The following is a 24,242-nucleotide window of genomic DNA, read 5'->3' on the forward strand; positions in this document are numbered from 1 at the left end:
GTGCGTCTGTGTGCGCAGAGTGGCGTGCGGGTGTGTGCGCAGAATGGCGTGCGGGTGTGTGCGCAGAATGGCGTGCGTCTGTAAGCGCAGAATGGCGTGCGTCTGTATGCGCAGAATGGCGTGCGTCTGTATGCGCAGAATGGCGTGCGCGTGTATGCGCAGAATGGCGTGCGCGTGTATGCGCAGAATGGCGTGCGTGTGTATGCGCAGAATGGCGTGCGTCACTGGCCACTATGGGGAACCTTATTACCAATCGGGTCACTGTGGGGTTTACTTTTACTTTACTGTCTTACAATTAGAATCGGCCCTTTGAAGGTAGCCATAAGGCTGATGTGGCCCTCGGTGAAAATGAGTTTGACACCCCTGCTCTAGGCCTACCCCTACCCCTCAGCATGCTGTATTACCAGTAGTGCAGAAACAGAACGCTGTAATTAAATGTGCCGCTTATTGGCCTGTGGTTGGAGGCTGACTTCCCTTACGGAACGCACAGCAGATCCAGGAAACAATTTTGCGCAAGCCTGCTGTAACGCTTAGCTGCGTATTAATTAGGACTACTACCCCCAGCAGATAGATACTGTAGGCAGCGTATAATATTATGTATACTGTTACCCCCTGCGGGATGACGGCGCTGATGTAACAGAGACAGCAGACCCAGGAAACAATTCTGCGCAAGCCTGCTGTAACGCTTAGTTGTGTATTAATTAGGACTACTACCCCCAGCAAATAGATACTGTAGGCAGCGTATAATATTATGTATACTGTTTCCCTCTGGCGGGATGACGGCGGTGATGTAACAGAGACAGCAGATCCCTGAAACAATTTTGTGCAAGCCTGCTGTAACGCTTAGCTGCGTATTAATTAGGACTACTACCCCCAGCAGATAGATACTGTAGGCAGCGTACAATATTATGTATACTGTTTCCCTCTGGCGGGATGACGGCGGTGATGTAACAGAGACAGCAGATCCAGGAAACAATTTTGCGCAAGCCTGCTGTAACGCTTAGCTGCGTATTAATTAGGACTACTACCCCCAGCAGATAGATACTGTAGGCAGCGTATAATATTATGTATACTGTTTCCCTCTGGCGGGATGACGGCACTGATGTAACAGAGACAGCAGATCCAGGAAACAATTTTGCGCAAGCCTGCTGTAACGCTTAGCTGCGTATTAATTAGGACTACTACCCCCAGCAGACACGCAGTAATCTGAAGACGGTCACAGGCAGCCCAAATATAGTATTTTTCCCCAATTTTTTGGAAAAAGCCCACTGCCTATATAGCCTGAATATCTCTTTCCCTGCCTCACCAGTACTGGCCCTATACTCTGTACAATGACTGCAGACTGAGGACGCAATGCTCTGCACGGCCGATATACAAAAAAAAAGCCTAAAATCACTCCTAACGCTCTCCCTATAGCAGCTCCGGCATCAGCAGCACTTTCCCTGATCTCTGTCAGAATTCATCTGTGGCGAGCCGTGGGAGGGGCCGATTTATATACTCGGGTGACACCTGATCTCGCCAGCCACTCACTGCAGGGGGGTGGTATAGGGCTTGAACGTCGCAGGGGGAAGTTGTAATGCCTTCCCTGTCTTTCTATTGGCCAGAAAAGCGCGCTAACGTCTCAAAGATGAAAGTGAAAGTAACTCGAACATCGCGTGGTGCTCGCCTCTAGTAACGAGCATCTCGAACACGCTAATACTCGAACGAGTATCAAGCTCGGACGAGTACGTTCGCTCATCTCTAGTCATCAGTAGTTAATGGACGAGGGTCTGTCACTCAAGACCCCCGTCAATCAGTTGATCATATGACCCACTGCACTCTGCAGGAGACTAGATGTCGTCATCAATGGTCAGAGGAAGCAGGAAAAGCATCGGCCTCACTCCTGTTGAAATCAATAGGAGCACCCTGCTGTTTCCTGCTCCTCTCGTGGTCAGGATGTCATGTTCTGTCCTCAGCAGGAAGTATTGGGGCAGCATAGCACCCTCATTGTTGCTCTTGTCCAGCTGGTTGCGGAGTGTCCAATGAACAACTGATGGATGGGGATCCCAAGTGGCAAATCACCGTCTATTAACTACTGAAGACCTATCTAGGGAATAGGTCACCAATTTAAATAGACCCAAATACCCCTTTAGTAGTAAAGTTAGTAAGATGTGTCTTTTTTGTAGACATGATCATTTGGAGGAAATCTTCTGTTATGACAGATTCAGTTAGATTGAATTCATGTAGTCTATTGCAAAAAATTGGTTCCTAAAATGATCTAAATATATTGACGTCAAGGAAAACGGGTTGGGAAATGTATTCCAATAACACCTGAGGCCCTAAAAGTGCTTCCACCCTTGGCTTATAAAAAGGCTTTAAGAGGCTCCTTGTGTGTAGTGACCTCTTCTTTCGCTTGTGTAGAGCTTGTTGACCACTAGATGCCTCTACAACATACAGAAGAGATTTTACCCACCAACTGAACTGTTCTGACCAGACTGTTAGGAGGTGTTGGGACCAGTGGATGTGTGAGGGCACACAAGGTGACTGGGCTCAGTACACCCTCAACAGACCACCAATAAAGAGGATTGTCTGATTGTCCGACATGCAGAACCAGCTTCAACTGCTTAGTTGTCCTCCATCCAGAGACTTTAAGAGGCTCCTTGTGTGTAGTGAGCTCTTCTTCTGCTTGTGTAGAGCTTGTTGACCACTAGACGCCTCTACATGCACAGAAGAGATTTCGCCCACCAACTGGACTATTCTGACCAGACTGTTAGGATGTGTTGGGACCAGCAGAATTGTGTGGGCACACAAGGTGACTGGGCTCAGGACGCCCCCTACAGACCACCAGTAGAGAGGAGCGTCTGACCAGGCTGTTAGGGAGTGTTGGGACCAGTGATGTGTGAGGGCAGACAAGGTGACTGGGCTCAGGACCCCCCTACAGACCACCAGTAGAGAGGAGCGTCTGACCAGACTGTTAGGAGGTGTTTGGAACAGTGGATGTGTGAGGGCACACAAGGCGACCGGGCTCAGTACACCCTAAAAGACCACCAATAAAGTGGATTGTCTGATTGTCCGACATGCAGAAGCAGCTTCAACTGTTTAGTTGTCCTCCATCCAGAAATAGGTGGCACCATTGTTACAGACCCCTGTGTCTGTTGGAACCATTTTCAGGTGCTTGGCTGAAAGATATTTGCTCTTATGGCACTCATTATTTGTACTGACTTTGACACCTATGCACTATTGCCTCTGTTTGCAGTGGTGTCGTGAATTACGAAACTAGACTGCTACAGAAAGGATCCTGCCTTTGCTGTGGAGCTGCACACTGCCCCCTGCTGGTGTGATGGTCTGGGGGGGGGGGGTATCACATACGGCAGTGGGTCCCCCCTAGTAGTGATACGAGGGACAATGACAACTGAGCGATATAGTCAGGACATCCCGCAGACACCAACTGCATAGAGGTTCAATTACAGCAAATGTGAAGCGATATGCCGCAGGGTAGCATACAGAGCCTGTATGCCTCCATGCCCTTCTGTATCACATCTTGTATCTAAGCTGGAGGCGCATAACAAGGTACTAGAGCCTCCATGCCAGCTTGTATCACATCTTGTATCCAAGCTAGGGGCGGTACAACAGCCTACTAGAGCCTCCATGTCCCTCTGTATCACATCTTGTATCGAAGCTAGAGGCGGTACAACAGGCTACTAGCGCCTCCATGCCCTTCTGTATCGCATCTTGTATCCAACCTAGAGGTAGTACAACGGGGTACTAGAGCCTCCATGCCTACCCATATTGTAGTGTCCCAGCACATCATCCTGGCCCCCTCCATAAATGTCATACATGTTTTTTCCTATGTAGATGTACTGCACAGAGCTTGCTCTGTCATAGCCAGTGTGTGTGCTGCACATCTGTGGCACTTGAGAGATTAACTTTCCTAAAATCATTGCCTGCTCGTACATGTATCTGTCTGTCATGTTATGTGGTGTGAGTGAAGGTATAAATAGGCGTGCTTGAGAGTGGGAAAGGAGTTCCATCTTCACTGAGAGTGCCATCTTGTCTGAGACCAGAGAGAGTGCTAACACAGAGGCACATGGAAGCACCTTTAGCTTCCTTGTGGTGAAGATGGAGGAAGAGGAGGAGAGATATACCATAGCAGGTGGAATCTGTATGTGAGTGAAGTGAGCCCCAAGTCTAAGAGAGAGCTCTCGTAAGTAATTCTGTAAATCGGACCCAGTGCAGAGGTACTAAACCAAGTCCCTAAGTTTTCCTACGCGTCCGTCCAAAGCTAGGATCACCACGTAGAAGTACGCTCCTAATTCATACCCACGCATCTCCAGTGCAGGGTGCAAATACTAAAAGCTAATAATTGTTACCAGAGTGTCTCTGGAGTGACCTTACCCCATTCCTCCTCCGGAGTGCTCCCAGTCCAGCAGCAGTACCATGCAGATAACGTGGACTGCAGGACCGGTTTCATCCTGTGTATCCTCCCTGACCTCTCTTTTTTACCTGCACTGTGAAGATTGTACCTGTGTAACTGTCTAAAATCTGTTTGCTCTATGTTATTTTCAAATAAAACTCATTCCGAGCCCTAACCATTCCTAGGGAACCGAGGTATGAGAAATCTGTGTCTGTAATTATTCTCCACCGTGCAGCATACGAGTGTGTAGGAACAGTGGCATCACCCGTGACAACTACTACCCCCATCATCCTTTTTATTGGCATTCCCTATTTTAGGGGTGTCAACGGTGGCCCACAGTCCTGCTCTGGCCTTGGCTACATGTCATCCCTCTGAGAAAGGAGTCTGGTAAGTGCCGCCATGACACGTCAACAATTAACCCTCCCAGCTCCCCACGTCTGTCAGGTGTCCGAGGCATCCCTCTGGGGTGCTGTAATATCACATCTTGTATCCAAGCTAGAGGCGGCCCAACAGGGTACTAGAGCCTCCATGCCTGCCCATATCACATCTTGTATCCAAGCTAGAGGCAGTACAACAGGGTAGTAGAGCCTCCATGCCTGCCCATATCACATCTTGTATCCAAGCTAGAGGTGGTAAAACAGGGTACTAGAGCCTCCATGCCCACCCGTATCACATCTTGTATACAAGCTAGAGGTGGTACAACAGGGTACTAGAGCCTCCATGCCTGTCCATATCACATCTTGTATCCAAGCTAGAGGTGGTAAAACAGGGTACTAGAGCCTCCATGCCTGCCTGTATCCTATCTTGTATATGCTAGAGGCAGTACAACCATTTCCGCAATAATGACCCTTTTGCTCTGATGTGGTAATCACTTACTTATATCAGCATTACAATCACACAGGGAAAGTTTCATTTGATTCGGACAACTCCTTCTAGGTGATTGATGTTTTTTTTAACAATGAGTGTAATTAATAACAGTTTTTTTAAAGCAATGCCCAGTAAATGTAATACTGCGGAATGAATTTCGCAGGAGTGTTAATGGCGGTGCTATTTGTGGTATTGACTGTGAAAGATGACTCACTGTTTTGTTAATTGTTATAAATTTCTGCTATACTGGCCTTTTGCATCAAGTGACTTCTATGGGGGGGGGTATAATTATGGGCATGAGAACAATCTGTGTTTCACAAGCTGTTTACCGACACATACTGCCAAATTGTAAGCAAGGGTAAAGCTTGGAGCAGGAATGTTGTAAAGATGTTAATAAATACTTTGCTGGAATTCATTCAAACGTAGTAATAAGGGCCTGCCAGTAATCAAATTGCTGCAGCATTTCTTTGTAAATAAAAATGAGGGTGGGCACTTGCTAAGGGTACTTTTGCACTGCTCAATATCGGCCAGATGACAATCGCCGATCAACTAGATCGGTGCCCACTTAACTGGCCTTCACACGGGTCGATTCAGAAGGTATGAAGGATGTTGATTATATAGACAATTGTTCTGTTCAGCCCCAATACAATTTCTGCACCCATTTACACAGGGAGATATGCTACTAACAGTGATGATTTTTTTTCGACAGCAGCAAAGACTCGATCAACTGGTTAACGACTGTTTACATAGCCCAATGATTGGGCAATCATAGGATGCCAAATGACCCTCATGGTCAGATTCGACAATGAACACTAGAGCTTATCGAGAGCAATCCATGGACAATTCAAGCAGATTATGATTAATGATTATATTTGACGACAACACACACTACACGTTTCAGCCTGTACCACACTCTTCATCAGGCGGGTCAATTGGTTGCTTGCCTGATGAACGGTATGGTAAAGACTTGAAATGTGAAGTTGTATTGTCACCAAATAAATTAGTTATGAATAATCTGTTTGAGTGGTCCATGTGCAGCAACCGCTACATAAGGCACATGCTGAGGAGATGGCAGGGGGAGAGACGGCACTTGTCACGGTGGTTCTACCAAACTCCTCTCCAGATGGACTCGTGTAACCTTAGCCAAGGCACTGCTAGGTCTCCTCCAGGCAACGCTGGGGCAGCAGTTACCTGAATAATGGTGTAGTGTACCTGAAGAGTTTGTCACTCGTGACGCCACCGTTCCTTTACTCTGTTGGATGTCCGATGGGCAAATAAGAGAGTTCACACACAGTTAAATTAGAAACCTAATGCCAGAAGAACACTAGTGCCGGAAGAACTGTTCAAAGAGGTCAGGGAGAAGAACACAGGATAACACCGGGCCTACAGTTCTAGTTATCTGTATGACTCCGCTCATGGACACACACACCCTGGGACACAGTATGACACTGGGCCTACAGTCTGAGTTATCTGTATGACTCCGCTCCTGGACATGCACACCGGAGGCGGACACAACACTCTACTGGCACTCACTTGCAGACAGGTATCTGAACACTGCACAGCGGGCTCCTTTTTTCCTCTTCTAGGATAGGGGTCCTTGGGTTACGTCATCTGGGAACCTCTCCTCCTCTTCCATCCTTCACCACATGAGGGTTGAAGGTATCCCCATGTGGCCGGCACTCTCCCTCCACGCACTACCGTTGATAAAAATGGAACTCCTTTACTCTCACCTTACACTCCTATTTATACCTTACATACCTACGTGACAGGACAATTTGTTATAATTTCCAGACATATCCCAGACATTCACAAACATTAACCTCTTACATGCTGCAGCTGTGCAATACACTTAACTAGAGACAAGACAAATTGCACAGTGCATCCACATAGAAGACATGACATGTATGACAGTTATGGAGGGGTCAGATATATAGACTTCGGGCCACTACACATGCTCCCTGAATTATACCCAATGAGCTCTGAATCTGACAATATGATCCCCTTCTTGCTCCGCAGTTGGGGGCATCAATGGAATCATTGGCAGCAGTGTGGAACCTCTTGTAATCATTGATAGAGCTATGTGACTCACAGCCACCTAAGGTGAGCCACCCCACTCGTACCTGTTTATGGAGGGTCTACACATGAAGCGCTGTCTCCTTTCTGTTTTTCATAAACTACCCTAATGGCAGAAGTTGCAGTAATAATTCACTTCCATGCTGAGCTTCTTCCCCCTAGCTACACCAGCAACAGTAAAGCAAAAGGAAATTGCATGGGAAGTTGGGAACAGTTGCTGATGGGCAGGAAAAATGTAAGTTCCTTGTTCAAGAATACAGTAGCATGCTAGCAGAGGTGGGACAAGCTCTTTCGGAGCTCAAGGTGATGGTTTCAAAATGTGTCTTCCCCTCTGTCTACAAAGTTGTCAGATAAAAATCACCAATTTTATTATCCTTTGTTGCACCTTCTTGACCAATTCCTAGTCTTCTTTCTGGGTGCCGCATGGTGGTTTTTGCTGGAGCAACTAGTAGCAAAAGAATCCTACATTAAAGTATCCCAATTGTAAAAATATTTACTTTATTATTCCATTTTCAAACAGCTAAAGGACCATTATTAAAAACCCAGTTGCCTTTCCAACCTATAACACAACTCAACTGTCAAAAATATCAATGGGGTATAATGACCTCCTCAATCAATACTAAGGTGTATCTTCAATAGTGCTTCCCAATAATGTCAGAACGACTTTCCATTAGCAGAACCATGGGAGCAAAGAGGAGCACAAGACCTCTGACAGCCTTCATGCTCTGTTTGCACAAAGGACCCCTGCCAATCAGATGCTCTCTGCTGATGCACTTGTGCACTGAGCTGATTCCTGCATTAAGCAGACAGCTTTGTTCTCACTGTAGTGGCCAGGCTTGGTATTGCAGGCAGGGGCGGAGCTAAAGGCTTATGGGTTGGGGTGCAAAAGTTTATCAGAGTGGTAAGTATGGTTTAACCATTTCCTGTTTTTTTTTTTTTCAATTACTCAAAAAAAAATCAGTTTAAACAGAGGTAGGCATAATTTGGATGACCTGGGCTGTCAAGCAAAAATGGTGCATGCCCAAAATTTAGCAACATTTGTACACCAGTATTCTGGCATACAACCTTTATAAATGTGCCCCAATATAATGAGTCCAGGCGTGGCCCAGCAATTCGGAAATGTCTCCACAGTTGCATTGGAGATCCGCACCGTGTTTGAGCGCTCTTATGTAGTTGGGCGGTCTACGAGCCCAGATAGTAGCCATTATGTATGTAACTCCACATGGCTCCACTACAATACATCCAATATTTAGCCGCAGAATCTCAATACCACGGCGTCCTCGTCACAATGACATTTCTACAGGAAGATCAAGGCATAGCGGAACTCTATTAACTCTCAATCGCTAATTTATGTACAAAGTGCATCAAGTTTAGGAGGTCACAAACTTTCCATTAAGAACAGTCGGGTTAATTAGGAAGCGGCTCCACTGGTGTTCGTAATTCAAGGTTCACATTAAAGCTCTGTACAAGACGACCCCGGGGTGGTGGTGGGGGGCACAAACACAGCAGCAGACGAAGGAAGATGAAATCTGAAAGGAGATGGAGATGAATTTTGTTCAGGTCAAGAAGTCATCCGCTGGTGAAAGATTATAAAGATGTGAACATTGTACAGCGGCAGCAAGATTAACCGTTACCTGACCGAGGTACACCTAGCCTTAAGAGATTTTTCCTTTCCTTTTCATTTTTTTGTCCTAACCTTCCAAGGGCCACCACTTTTTTATACATTTTATACAATGAAGGGCATTGTATAAAAAGGAGAAAAAAAATATTTCACTTATTTCACTAGTGGACATGCGCCTCGTCAACACTTGTGTGATAGAATATCAATAAAAATCAATACATGGGGGATCTTCAGCACTGAACAATCACTTCTTGCTACAGAGGATGCCCGATGATAAGCAGAGTAAACTTGAAATTCACTAATAGCGTAGTTAAAATTGAGTTCTATAAACCAGATCACCCCTTTAACACCTTCATGACCGTCTAATGTAAATATAGGTCATGCGGTCATGAAGGGTACATGGAGTGAGCTCGGGAGCTGAGTCCGTGCCATACCTTGCAGCTATCAGCTTTATCTGACAGTAGACAGCCGCTATTTACTGCCACCATCAGAGTTGGCTCTGATGGCAGCAGTTAACTGTTAGATGCCATGGTCAAAGCTGACTGTGAGTTTAAACAGTCAGCAGGATGGGGGACCCCCTTCCATACCTCGTTGGTGGAAGAGCTTGATAGGCAACATCAAAAATCGCTATATAATGCAATACTGAAGTATTGCAATATATAATGCAAATGGTCGCAAGTTCAAGTCCCCTGCGAAGACAAAAAAATGTAAAAAAAAAATGTATAAAGTTTTTTTTTAAACAGCAAACAAATTAGAAGTTCCAAAAAGCGTACCCTTTTCCCATTTTTCTCATCCCCAGAATCTAAACAGTTAAAAATACCCACATATTTGTTATTGAGGTGTACATAAAAATCCGGACTATTAAAATATCACAAAATTTATCCCGCACAGTGAAGTCCGTAAAAGAAATGTACAGAATGCCAGAGCACTGACCAAATTCAAGGAGTTTTCTTACAACTTAAAATTGCCCCACCACCACTCTGTCCTTCTTGTTTGCTGCTGACTAGCACATGTGACTACTGCAGCCAATCATTGACTATAGAAGGTCACTTCGGTGGCCAGTGATTGGCTGCAGCAGTCACATGTCCTGGTCAGCAGCAAACAGGAAGGACAGAGTGGTGGTGGGGCAATTTTAAATCGTGTGGCAACCTCTTTAATAGCATAAATGCATTTTTGCCCTAATTTTCTTAAAATGTCATCAAAAGTGAAATAAAGTTTAGTTAGCAAAATATTGTATACAAGAAACATAAAATAGCACATTTAAATACTTTGTGTGCCTCAGGGCTTATTAACACAAGCGTATATCGGCTGGCTGATATACGCTACCATGTGGTGCAAGGGCTCGGCGTATATGCCATCGGGCAGGGGGATACAGCTTACCTCTGCTAAGCTGTCTCCCCTTTCCCTCCCTAGCTCACCTCCTCTCTCCTCCCCTCCATCTGTTTGCAATGGGAGGGGGGCGGAATAAGGATTAGCTCTGCCCCCATCTCTCCCCCTCCCATTGCAAACAGCCAGAGGGGAGAAGAGAGGAGGAGAGAAGGGGGAGGGAGTTTAGCAGTCATGCTGCTAAACTCCCTCCCACCTTTCTTCTTTGGCCGCTGTCATTGGCTCCCAAAGGAGTCTATGGCAGTGGCCATAGTCCGGCCAGGAAGATCGTTCCTGGGCTATCTTTCCTGCCCGGCGTAAAAACACCGACCGAGCGCTTTTACGCCGTGGAAATACGTGTGTGTGAACTGATGCATTTGAATCCAATGCATCAGATGGTCACGTATACTGGCCAGCCGTGAACACGACGGCCGATATACACTTGTGTGAATATGCCCTCACTTTGGTTTTTTATAGCTCTTTCATCCTGTCTGGCATTCTATAGAGATGAATGGGAGTGCGCACACGCAGCATTCTGAAGAGTCCTACTTGCTGGTGCTTAAAGTTAGTGACAGATTTCTTTTAGGGCTCCTACTCACTTGCGTTTTTTTAACATGTATGTCAATGAGACTTTCTAATGTTAAAAACACATTGCAAAAATATCGCAAAGTACAAAATTGCGATACGTTTTTAACATTAGAAAGTCCCAATGACATTTGCGTTAAAAAAACGCAGAGTTAAAGCAGCGTTAAAAAAAACACAAGTGGGTAGGAGCCCTTAAGATTATGCTATTTATTTGGCTGGCTGATGGTGTGGAGTTCTCCAGCCAGCCAATCACCATGGGTCTATGCACACAAGTACCAGCCCCTCCTGCTAGAGGCACTGGTCATTATCCATTCCGCATCCCTTCCCTCTTAGAAATCTGGTGTTTGGAGTCGTGCATGCTGTAAGGCTTGTTTGAGCCATTCTCCCACACACTCCTTGAAGATGGTCTGGACACCTGATTCCCCTGTTCACATGTTCTGCTGGCCCCTGTTCTCTTACCAGGTGTTGTTCCAGATCATCAGATGTCCTTTATGATGACAGATGGGTGCTGTCTGATACCTTAGTCCCTACTCTGTCAGATGAGTGATATCTGACGCTCTACCCCTTCTGTGTGTGGATGCTTAAAATATGTCTGTTTTGGTGTATGTATGCATAGGGTTCTAGTGGGTGTCCCCTGTGTCTGCAGGTGTGCAGACACCTGGTGTGAACAATGTCTTGTTCAGTGTCGATCTTCCTGCTTGTAGGCAAAGTTCCCTTTCTTGGGTTTAGTTGTCTTGTTAGTGTAGGGATTCACAAGACAATGAGGACCCCTGACACGAGCTTGTGAGCTTGCCAACTTTTGCCAAAATACTAACTAATACCTCATACTTATTCATATTACCATCTGCTTGTGTATTTGTACATTTGGTAAGTATTTGACCTCTGGTGTTGGTATAGGGCAGTGGTGGCAAACCTATGGCACGCGTGCCAGAGGCGGCACGAAGAGCCCTCTCTGCTGGCACACAGAGCCATCAGCCGCTCACCATGTTACTGAATACCGGCAGGGGCAGGAGGGACCAATGGCAGGTGAGACATGTCCTCGGCGTACTCCCTCACCTTTCCCTGACTGTCTTCCCTCTCTGCCTTGTCAGTGTCCTTGGCGCGCTCCCATATTCCATGCCTGCTGCACCACTGTCAGTGTCCACCGGCGGGACTGGTCCCCCGCTTTCAGTGTCCGCCGGCGGGACTGGTCCCCCACTGTCAGTGTCTCCGCTGGGCCGACGCGAAGGAAACATGTACAGCGGGGGCATGCAGGCTAACAGCAGGGAGGACAGTGGCGGCGGGGGCACATGGTCAGACACAACTGCCATTGAGGGGGACAGCGGGGAGTACAGTGACAGCGGCCACAGGGTGAAGGGGGTCCCGGGAGCTGACTGTCATGAGCATGACAGGCTGGGAGTGCAGTGTCAGCAGCAGGGGTGGCCAGGAGCGCTGTGTCATGAGTGTGGGGGCACTGGCGTAACCCTGGAGGCCAGGCAAAAAGCTTGGCACACACTGCTGCTAGAACCTGTTTGCAAGTCGCCAATTGGAAGCTAGGGGTGTGACGGGCATTCCTGCATGGAAACCCTGTCACACCTCTAGCTTCCGTTGGTGACAAGATACACCAGTACCGGAGGCGTCCGGCAGCACACACTGATGTCACAGTGTGTACCTGGGATCAGCAGTGGAGTAGAGGAGGATGGGGTACGTATATGGGAAGGGGCACTATTACTACAGCGGGCCACTGTGGGGTGTCACTATTACCGCTGGGGTATGTTTACACGTGGCAGTAATTACCGTGGCAAATTCCGCAGCATTTCCGCATCCAAAAAGCAGTCAAAAGCTGCACCCTGTCTATTTTGAAGTGGCCCTGTCCTTTTTATACTGACGGGGGTAAAATCATACGTCGTGATAAGCCCCGCCCCCTGACATGTTGGCACTTTTCGATAAATAAGTGGGTTTTGTGTTGCAGTTTGGGCACTTGGTGTCTAAAAGGTTCGCTATCACTGGTATAGGGTCTGTGTCCCTGTTTTCCCTTTGTTTCTTGCATGTTTGGTTTATGTTTGGTGTAACCATCTTCTTTCTTAGGTGATAGGACACATGGTTTATGTTTCATGTGAACATTGTCTGGTCGTGTGTATATCCCTTAATCCTCCCTTCCAGCCTTAAATATATTATATTGCGTTCGTGTAGGCCAGGTGAATAAGACCTGCATGTGAACGTAACACAAGTGGCCAAAATGGTGGAAAACTTTTGAAAAAAGTGCATTTTTGATGTTTGATGGCTCATAACTCCACTTTTTTTAATAATACCATAAAATTATAAATGGTCGGAAAGGTAATTTACTGTAGAATATAATGCAACAAAGTTGGTTCCATTATCTGAATTCTATCCAAAGTTATAGCTAAATAACCAGAAAAAGCAAGCACAACATCCTCAGGTTGATCTGAACTGGCTGTCCTTGACTAGAATATGACTAATGAGCATAAAGGTTTAGAGAGCCAATGAGGTGTGAAAGTATTGAATTACATTTTTTACAGTAAGGTTATGTACAATAATATGTGTGCTGTGCGCATAGCAAGAAGTATGTGTGAAAAAAACAGTGAAGTTTTACTAACAGGGTCTGAGATACTGAACATGCAGATTTCTCATAATTAACCTTTGTAATGTTTTACTAAGAGAGAAGTATCACACATGATGTAAACTTTGAATTGTTTACTTTATGAGGGATGCCACACTATATAACCTCTTGCAATGGAACAATAAAGCAGAAGAGCTTGGAAACATCACTTGTGTGTGTTAGGAGGAGACTTGTGGTTGCCGGAGGGGGCACACAGCACGGGCGTAGCGGTGTGTCCGGGACCATCGGGAGCCGTTGTGGTGCTGCCCGGGGGTCGCCTGGTCGGGTTGGCGTGGGGTCCGTGGCGCTGCTGGGCGAGGCCTCTGCGGCCAGGCTCAGAGTTCCCCTGTCAGGGGGCGCGGCCGGAGGATGGACGGTCTATATGCATTACCGTCCAGCGTGTCACCAAGTCCCGCCCCGACCTAGGTGGGGCTTTTGGTATTTAGCTCCACAGACACTTTCAGTCCCTGCCAGTGTTTGCTTGTTCTCCAGCTAACACCTGCTCAGATTTCTCTCCCAGTCTGCTACCCGGTTTTGCTCTGACTTGGTTTTAGTCTGTTCCTTGTTTGTTCCTTGTTGGTTACTAGGCGCTCTAGTCCGCTGTTATTGGTACTTTTTGTCTCTCTGTAAGTTGGTCTCTCCTGTCCTTGTCCTGGGGTCCCTATCAGTGCAGAGTAGGGACTACTGCCCAGTTATCGCCCTGGGTTTTAGCCCAGAGGGGCAAGTAGGTAGGGGCAGGGGAGAGGGTTGGTTGTTAGGGACTTCCAGTCTTCCGTTCCTAACCGACCAGAAACACTGGCCATACAAAGATTCAGGGCTGAAAGTGAACCCCGAGTATCTGCGCATTATGAAGGCTGTTACAGCAGTCATAAATCAGGTCCAGAATTTGACTGAGGTGGTACAGGATTTGTCGGCTTGCCTCTCGCACCAGGACCAACAGTGGCGGGGTCTTCAGCAATGGTATCACGAGGGCCCATACCCATTTGTGAACCTAAAGCGACTTTACTTGACTTTTTTTCTGGTGATCGTAAGGCATTTTTTGCGTCCCGTGAGGGTGGTAAATTATATTTTAGTTTGCGCCCACATTCCTTGGTGTCAGAACATCAGCGGATTGGAATTGTGATTTCCAGACCAAGATGGGACCCACAGAATTGGGCTTTTTCATTACCATCAGATTCCCCTTCTCGTCAGTCGGTGGATGCCTTTTTCACTGCCTTAGGTCATATATACGATGAGCCTGATCGTGCAGGTTATGCGGTTTCTAAATTATTTAGCCTGCATCAGGGTAAGAGTACGGCCGAGGAGTTTTGTTCACAATTCCGACAGTTTTGTGTAGACTCAGGGTGGAACGATCGAGCCTTAAAGGACCTCTTTTTGACCGGACTCTCTGGGTCAGTAAAAGACTTGCTGTTGGGTCACCCAGAGCCTAAGACGTTAGAGACAGCAATGACGTTAGCTGTATGGGCTGACCGGCACCTGAGGGCTAGAAGGGTCACCAGACCAGAGAACCTCACCGCAGCCTGTAAAGAGCAGCTTCCCAGTTCCTCCGGCAACCAGGTTGAGAAGATGGAACTGGGATACATGGCAGCACCGGAGCGCCGGGCCTTCCGACAAAGAAACAGGTTGTGCTTCTACTGCGGGGACCCTGGACATCTTGTTGCCACCTGTGACGGCAGCAGGAAAACTTCCGCTCCTAGACGATCTCCGGAAGGATCGCCTAGGAGCTCAGGTACTTCTGGATTTTTCCAAGTTGCTTCTCCCTTGTTCCATTCTGTTGGGTTCCTGCCTCATTTCTGGTCACGCTTTTGTTGACTCGGGGGCGGCAGTTAATTTTGCGAATTTCAAGTTTGTTAAGTCTATAGCTTCCGTGTTGCGAGATTTAAATCCCAATTTACAGGTCTCTGGAATTGATGCCACCCTGCTGGCGGCAGGGCTGATAAAGAAGGTTACACTGGAACTCTGGTTCTCGGTGGGAGCTTTACATTCAGAGATCTGTACATTTTTGGTGATGGAAGGCCATCGGTTGATGTCGTGTTGGGGTTACCGTGGTTGCAACTACATAACTCCGTTATTAACTGGGCGGCGTCCGAGTTGATACAGTGGAACACGGGATGCAAGGACCATTAGACAACTGTCCAGTTGTATTCCTCTGGTTGTGAGGTGGCCGACCTGCCTAAGTATTTAGAAGAATTCACAGATGTATTTTCCAAACAGCTTTCGGAAGCCTTACCCCCTCACAGGGAGTGGGATTGCAAGATTGATCTCCTCCCTAGAAGTAAGATCCCTAAGGGGGGATTTACAATGTTACGGTGCCGGAACGTGAGGCTATGAAGGAGTATGTAACTGTGAGCTTGGCCAAGGGCAATATACGTCATTCTGAGTCCCCTGCTGGGAACGGTCTGTTCTTCGTGGAGAAGAAGGATGGCAGTCTCCGACCCTGCATTGATTATCGAACGTTAAATATGATTACTGTAAAAAAAATCAATACTCGCTGCCACTGATCCCCAATTTACTCAATCAGGTTGTGGGGGCTTATTGGTTCTCCAAGCCCGATCTCAGGGGAGTCTACAACCTGATTAGAATTCATGAAGGGGATGAATGGAAGACCGCATTTAATACCCCGTTCGGACATTTTGTATGTTTAGTAATGCTGTTTGGATTATTCAATGCTCTGGCCATTTTTCAGGGCTTCATGAACGCCATTTTTCACAATATCTCTGGGATCTTCATGGTGGTTTATTTGGATGACATATTAATTTTCTCTCCTGATTGGGAATCTCATGTGAGTCATTTACATGTTGTGCTTTTGCGCCTACAAGACAATAAATTGTTTGCCAAATTGGAGAAATGTCAGTTTGGGGTGCAGAAGGTGTCGTTTTTGGGCTATGTGATAACTCCTTCCGCCATACAGATGGATTCTGATAAGGTTCGTGCCATAACCGAATGGTGCCAACCGACCAGTCTTAAGGCACTTCAGCGCTTTCTTGCTTTCGCAAATTTTTACCGTAAGTTTATCAGGAACTTTTCTGTAGTTGCCAAACCGTTGACTGACCTAACCAAGAAGGGCGCTGATTTGGTTAACTGGTCACATGAGGCGATAAAGGCTTTTGTAAGTTTGAAGAAGGCATTCTCGTCAGCTCCTGTACTGGTACAACCCGATCTTAACTTGCCCTTTGTGGTGGAGGTAGATGCGTCCGAACATGGTGTGAGGGCGGTTTTGTCACAGGTTTCCAGCTCTCTGGCCAAGTTGCAACCATGTGCCTTCTTTTCCCGGAAGTTCGGTCCTGCGGAGAAAAACTATGATATTGGCAATAGAGAATTATTGGCTATCAAATAGGCGTTTGAAGAGTGGAGACATTTTCTGAAGAGGGCTAAGCATCAAGTTACAGTATTTACTGATCATAAAAATTTGATATATTTAGAGTCTGACAAACATCTAAACGCGTAACAGGCCCGGTGGACTTTGTTCTTTGCACGCTTTAATTTTGTAGTTACATACATTCCAGGTTCTAAGAATGTTAGAGCTGATGCCTTATCCCGTAGTTTTGGAGCCCCAGAGCTGGAAGATTCCCATTCTGAGGGGATCCAGTCGCCTGGGATAGTGGTGGCAGCCTTGACGTCAGACGTATCCAATCAGATTTTGACAGCCCAAGCTGCGGCCCCAGTTTCTCTTCCCAAAGGGAAGATTTTTGCACCCAATACCTGGCGGTTGCAGGTGCTCGAGGAGGTCCATGCATAGGTCTTAGCAGGGGACCCCGGAATCCGTAGTACGTTAGAATTCTGCAAACGTTTGTACTGGTGGCCGCGGATGGTCCGGGATGTCAGGAGTTTTGTGGAAGCCTGTACCACCTGCGCTCATGGGAAGAGTGTCAGGAGACGTCCTGAGGGGCTCATTATACTACTGCCTGTTCTATCTAGACCATGGTCGCACTTATCCGTGGATTTTATTACCGATTGGCCCATCTCTCAAGGGTATTCGGTAATATGGGTGGTAGTTTAACGTTTTTCTAAGATGACTCATTTTGTGCCATTGAAGAAGTTACCGTCGGCTCCTAAATTGGCATCCATTTTTATTAAGGAAGTTGTACGGTTGTATAGCATCCCCGATGATGTTGTGTCAGATCAGGGGGTACAATTTGTGGCCCGCTTTTGGCATGCGTTCTGTAAGAACTTGGGAGTAGGGTTACCATTCTCCATGGCCTTTCACCCAGAATCTAATGGGAAGACAGAACGCATGAACCAAGAACTTATTCAGTATCTCAGGGTGTATGTGAGCGATTGGCAACAGCAGTGGGCAGAATTTTTGGTGTTGGCAGAATTTGCCATTAATGATCATTGCAATTCCGAGTCTGGTACCTCGCTGTTTTTCTGTAATGTGGGTTATCACCACAGATGTTCTTTGGGGGTTTCTTCGGTTTCCGAGAATCTCGCAGCTAATTCTAGAATTGCCAAGCTTGAGGAGGTTTGGGGTGAGGTCCAACGGAATTCAGAACAGACCAGGAGAGGCATGTTAAGGGGTGGTGCCAACAGATGCACCATCTTGGATTCCTTCTCAGTTGGTCAGTTGGTGTATCTTTCCTCCAAGAATTTGAGATTAAAGGTCCCCGCAATGAAATTTGCTCCCTGTTTTGTGGGACCTTTCCCTGTTACCAGAGTCATCAATCCAGTGGCTTTTGAGTTGGCGTTACCAGAGTCATGGAGGATTCATAATGTTTTTCATAAATCTTTGTTGAAGAAATACATCCCTCCTGTGGGCGGGGCTGGGCCTCTGTAGCTGGGCTCAGAGTTCCCCTGTTAGGGGGCACGGTCGGAGGAGGGCCGGTCTATATGCATTACTGGCCAGCGTGTCACCAAGTCCCGCCCCGACCTAGGCGGGGCTTTTGGTATTTAGCTCCACAGACACTTTCAGTCCCTGCCAGTGTTTGCTTGTTCTCCAGCTAACACTTGCTCAGGTTTCTCTCCCAGTCTGCTGACCCAGTTTTGCTGTGACTTGGAGTTAGTCTGTTCCTTGTTTGTCCTTTGTTGGTTATCAGGCGCTCTAGTCCGCTGTTATTTGTACTTTTTGTTTCTTTGTTAGTTGGTTTCTCCTGTCCTTGTCCTGGGGTCCCCATCAGTGCAGAGTAGGGACCGCCACCCAGTTGTCGCCCTGGTGTTTAGCCCAGGGGGGCAAGTAGGTAGGGACAAGGGAGAGGGTTGGTTGTTAGGGACTTCCAGTCTTTCATTCCTAACCAACCCTGACAAAGTGTTTCGCATTGGGTTTTTTTCTCCAATGCATCGAATAGTAATTAGGCATATCTGATTGATAAGGCTACAATATCCCTTTGAGTATCAGCTCAGTTAAGTGATTACTTCAATAGAGGTCACAATAGCATTCAACTCTCAGGGTCATATATAAGAGCTGACAGTAGAACTTTGCATTGTGTGATTGTAATCAGGTTGTCAATTTTTTTCCCCTTTGATTCATTAGATTTGTAGAAATTAGAAAAATGTTATTTTTTTTAACTGAAAAGGGTGATTTGCCACCCAGAAAGTGATGTAAAATAGTAATTTGGTAGGAACAAAGCTTCACTTATGAGGAAAGTAGAAGAAAAAACTAATGCAAAAGTCACCAAAGGAGGTATTTCAAAACTTTTGAAGAGGTCTAAGAAGACTCAGTCACTACAAAGCCAGAATGATGAATGCAGGAAAAGGTGCACAACAGCAGGTGGTGATAGGAGAGTTAAAAGATTGTGTCAAGGTAACAGAAGAAAGTCATCTGAGTCTATAGAAAGTGAAGTGTCTCAATATGGAATGACGTTGAGTGCAAGGACTGCTCAGTGCAGACTGAAAGAATTTGGTCTAAATGCTAGAATTCCATGAAATAAGCAATTTATGTCACTTAAAGATTGAAAAGATTATAGTGGACTAAAACCAATGCTGTCTGCACAGAGGAACAACGGGACAGAATCATCTGGAGTGATGAGACCAGAATCACCCGATTCAATAGTGGGGGCAGAAAGTACATAAGGAAAAGAATTAGAAAGGTTTGTATTCTGAATGCCTTACAGCCTCTGTGAAGCCCCCAGTTAGTGTTCTGATCTGAGGATGTATGACAATTAGAGATGAACGAGCATACTCGTCCGAGCTTGATACTCGTTCGAGTATTAGGGTGTTCGAGATGCTCGTTACTCGTAACGAGTACCACGTGATGTTCGAGTTACTTTCACTTTCTTCCCTGAGAAATTTGCGCGCTTTTCTGGCCAATAGAAAGACAGGGAAGGCATTACAACTTCCCCCTGCAACGTTCAAGCCCTATACCACCCCCCTGCAGTGAGTGGCTGGCGAGATTAGGTGTCACCCGAGTATTGAAATCTGCCCCTCCCGCGGCTCGCCTCAGATGCATTCTGACATTAGTTCAGGGAAAGTGCTATCGTGTTGGAGCTGCTATAAGGAGAGTGTTAGGAGTATTTTAGGTTTCAAGAACCCCAACGGTCCTTCTTAAGGCCATAAATCTTCTCTATATGCGCTCAATGGGGCCGGCGGCAGCAGCGCCGACCCCATTGAGAACGTATAGAAGACAAATCCTTCTTCTCTGCCACAGCTGTAACAGCTGTGGCAGAGAAGAACGATGTTTGCCCATTGAATTCAATGGAGCCAGCAATACAGCAGGTTCCACTGAAAGCAATGGGCTGCCGGCGATTGCAGGATGAATTGTCGGGAAGGGGTTAAATATATAACCCCTTCCCTGCAATTCATCCAGAAATGTGTTACAATAAAAATATATACCGGCGTATAAGGCGACGGGGCGTATAAGACGACCCCCCAACTGTCACCTTATACGCCGGCAATACAGTGGAGCAAAGAATAAAAATCATTACTTACTTCTTCTGACATCCTGCGGCGCTGCTGCAGGCTGTCGCTCCCTCCTGGTTCCCGGCAGAGCATTGATTTCTCTACGGAGGGCTTTAAATCCCCGCCTCCAGAAACACACGTGCCTTCAGCCAATCACAGCCAATGACAATGATGTCATTGAATGGCTGTGATTGGCTGTGTTTCTGGAGGCGTGGTTTTCAAGCCCTGCGTCCAGAAAGCAATACTCTGCCGTGGACCAGGAGGGAGCAAGAGCTTGCAGGAGCGCCGCAGAACGTCAGAACCTGCTGTATTGCCGGCTCTATTGAATTCAATGGGCAAACATCGTTCTTCTCTGCCACAGCTGTTACAGCTATGGCAGAGGAGAACGATCTTTACGCTGACAGTGCAGGGGGGGGGGCACTCTTGCCGCTATTGTGGCTTAATAGTGGGACCTGGGAACTTGAGATGCAGCCCAACATGTAGCCCCTCGCCTGCCCTATCCGTTGCTGTGTCGTTCCCATCACTTTGTAGAATTGCCCAGATTTTCACAAACGAAAACCTTAGCGAGCATCGGCGATATACAAAAATGCTCGGGTCGCCCATTGACTTCAATGGGGTTCGTTACTCGAAACGAACCCACGAGCATCGCGAAAAGTTCGTCCCGAGTAACGAGCACCCGAGCATTTTGGTGCTCGCTCATCTCTAATGACAATGTATGTATCCCATTGAAAATGGCTACAGACCTGCCTGCAATTCTGCATCAAAATCCGCACTTAGGGCGGTTTCAGACGAATGTGGTTTACTCCCGTTATGCGGCCATGATAGGCACGGACGCATAACGGGACAAAACGAAACCACGAATTTAATTGTTGCCATGTTAATTGTATGGCCAAGCAAAAATAGGACCTGCCCTATGTATTACTGAATACTACGGGGGGGGGGGGGGGGGGGGAGATCGGGCGGCACCTGTCTTCACACAATTTTTTTTTCAAACTTTTGCGCTATGGCGCAGAGTTTGAATAGCCAAAGAAAAACTTCATTCAGGCACAACTATGCTCCATGCTGTAGTTGCGCCTATGCCGGTCAGAAACCGCCATTAGACCTGTAGCTTTTGGTGTGAACTCCGCAGCTACTGATTTGGCTGCGTCCTGCGGTATAATTATGTGTGAAAGGTCCCTTAAGAAACATGTTAATTAGTAGCAACCAAGTAATAATATGCAATTAGTAGAAGCAATAATGCGATCTTGGTTTTACACTAAAAGGGCTCTTTCACACAAGCCTATGTGTTTTTGCGGTCGCCCGCAAGCGCCGTTAAATCGCGTGAATGAAGAAATGACGCGCTTAAGTCCCGATCTTAATTAGTGTTTTCTCATCCATTCACACGGCCGGGTGTGACGTATTAGCGAAAAAATACACCGCAGCTCGTAAACCCCTCACTCGGCATAAATCCTCAAAATTGCTTCAAATGTCTAACTAGAGGCACCTGTAAGCTTTTCCCTATGTTGGATGCTAATAAACTCCCTTCCTCCCCTTATTTTTCCAGCTCCCATAGGAGTTCATGGGAGCTGCCAATGTATATCGGTCGAAAGATAGATCCAGACCTATCGCCGATTTCGTATGTGCCATTTTTTGTACTCGCAAAAGGCAATACTCGCTCAAGTATTTGTCCTTAACGAGTACGCTCGCTCATCTCTAATTAGAACCCTTGATTTCAATGGGTTTGTTCACAGAAGTGCATTTTGCGTGCGCATTTTGTTTGTGCAAATACGCAGCATGCTCTACTTCCTTGCGCAGTGAAAAAGCACATATTGAACTAATTACACTAATTGCCCATTTCAATAAATGGGAGAATGGCTGCATGTATTTTGGCGCATGCAAAACGTACAGTAAAGGTGGGTGCATTTGCGAAAGCAAAATCTGCGTGTCCAATGTGCAGCAAATAGAAGCTGTTGATTCCAATGGGTTCCTTCACGTGTTTTATAATTAGTCTGCATTTCGAGCACTGTGAAAAAGACGCGACATGCTCTATTTTGGTGCGCAAAATGTGAGCGGTCCGGTAGTGCAAAAAAGTACAGTAAAAAGCGCCGATATGGGCGCTATAGCATGCGATTGTGCGCCTTATGATAGTAAGCATATATGCGCTTATGCCCGTGTGTGGCCTCCCTAAATATGCACATGCGGGCACAAGTACACAATACCCATTGTGAAAATACACCGCAAAAGGGTGTTTACGCCCATGTGACACCGGGCCTAAGGCTTCTTGCACACGGATAAGTTGAAAGTTGCGCCCAATATTCTCAGGCACAACTTGCATCGGACAACATACAGATATCCTGTCCGATGTACAGGACTCTGCTCATGTATATGTGCTATATATGTCCAAGAATCTGACAAAAATGGGACATGCTGCAATTTTTGGGACTTTCAGTCTGAGAAAAAAAGAGCCCATGTGCCTACACCCATCCAAATGAACGGGTGCTATATCTGCCCAATTTTCGGTCCGTGTCATTGTACAATAGATGAGGGTCTAGAATTAGCAACCTTTCTTTAACTCAGGATTTACTGTTGAAGTGTACTTGAAAATAGATTTAGTAAACTAGATGACACCCTTAGGTCCAACATTCTCTTGAAATTTGGGGTCCCCTCTAGAGATGAGCGAGCACCAAAATGCTCGGGTACTCGTTACTCGGGATGAAAATTTCGCGATGCTCGAGGGTTCGTTTTGAATAACGAACCCCATTGAAGTCAATGGGCGACCCGAGCGTTTTTGTATATCGCCGATGCTCGCTAAGGTTTCCATTTGTGGTATTCCACTATAGCTCTACGCTCTTCTGTAAAGAATTGAGGAGGCTGACTCCCACTACGCTGCCCATGTTGGAGTTGGTATTCCACTGTAGCTCTACGCTGCTCATAGAGTCTGGCCAACATGTGGAGCGTAGAGTTCCACCGTGTGGGACGTCACACAGCAGTCGGTGCACTGGCAGATGAAACCGATGTTGCAGGGTGCGCAGGGTGGCAGCGTCCGTGTGGGACTTGCGGAAATGTGTGCAGAGCCGGCGCACCTTTCCGAGCAGGTCTGACAAGCGTGGGTAGCTTTTCAGAAAGCGCTGAACCACCAAATTAAAGACGTGGGCCAGGCATGGCACGTGCGTGAGGCTGCCGAGCTGCAGAGCCGCCACCAGGTTACGGCTGTTGTGACACACGACCATGCCCGGTTGGAGGCTCAGCGGCGCAAGCCAGCGGTCGGTCTGCTCTGTCAGACCCTGCAGCAGTTCGTGGGCCGTGTGCCTCTTATCTCCTCAGCTGAGTAGTTTCAGCACGGCCTGCTGACGCTTGCCCACTGCTGTGCTGCCATGCCGCGCGACACCGACTGCTGGCGACGTGCTGCTTCTGCTGACACATCTTGATTGCGAGACAGAGGTTGCGGAGGAGGAGGAGGGTGGTTTAGTGGAGGAAGCATACACCGCCGCAGATACCACCACCGAGCTGGGGCCCGCAATTCTGGGGGTGGGTAGGACGTGAGCGGTCCCAGGCTCTGACTCTGTCCCAGCCTCCCCTAAATTCACCCAATGTGCCGTCAGGGAGATATAGTGGCCCTGCCCGCCTGTGCTTGTCCACGTGTCTGTTGTTAAGTGGACCTTGGCAGTAACCGCGTTGGTGAGGGCGCGTACAATGTTGCGGGAGACGTGGTCGTGCAGGGCTGGGACGGCACATCGGGAAAAGTAGTGGCGACTGGGAACTGAGTAGCACGGGGCCGCCGCCGCCATCATACCTTTGAAAGCCTCCGTTTCCACAACCCTATACAGTAGCATCTCCAGGCTGATAAATTTGGCTATGTGCACGTTTAACGCTTGAGCGTGGGGGTGCGTGGCGGCGTACTTGCGCTTGCGCTCCAACACTTGCGCTAG

At 47.2% G+C, this 24,242-nt stretch overlaps 1 protein-coding gene across 1 annotated transcript in view; it reads right to left on the bottom strand.

The window, feature by feature from the left end:
* Positions 1–8,360: 8,360 nt before the first annotated feature.
* ARL6IP6 (ADP ribosylation factor like GTPase 6 interacting protein 6) overlaps positions 8,361–24,242 on the bottom strand; it is a 56,867-nt gene continuing 40,985 nt past the window's right edge. The window contains exon 5 of the mRNA XM_066576016.1: positions 8,361–8,862. Coding sequence (XP_066432113.1) covers positions 8,787–8,862 — 76 coding nt within the window. The 3' untranslated portion in view covers positions 8,361–8,786. The remainder of the gene's footprint in view (positions 8,863–24,242) is intronic.

The sequence above is a fragment of the Eleutherodactylus coqui genome, chromosome 8 (genome assembly GCF_035609145.1).
Source record: "Eleutherodactylus coqui strain aEleCoq1 chromosome 8, aEleCoq1.hap1, whole genome shotgun sequence".
Classification (NCBI taxonomy): Eukaryota; Metazoa; Chordata; class Amphibia; order Anura; family Eleutherodactylidae; genus Eleutherodactylus; species Eleutherodactylus coqui.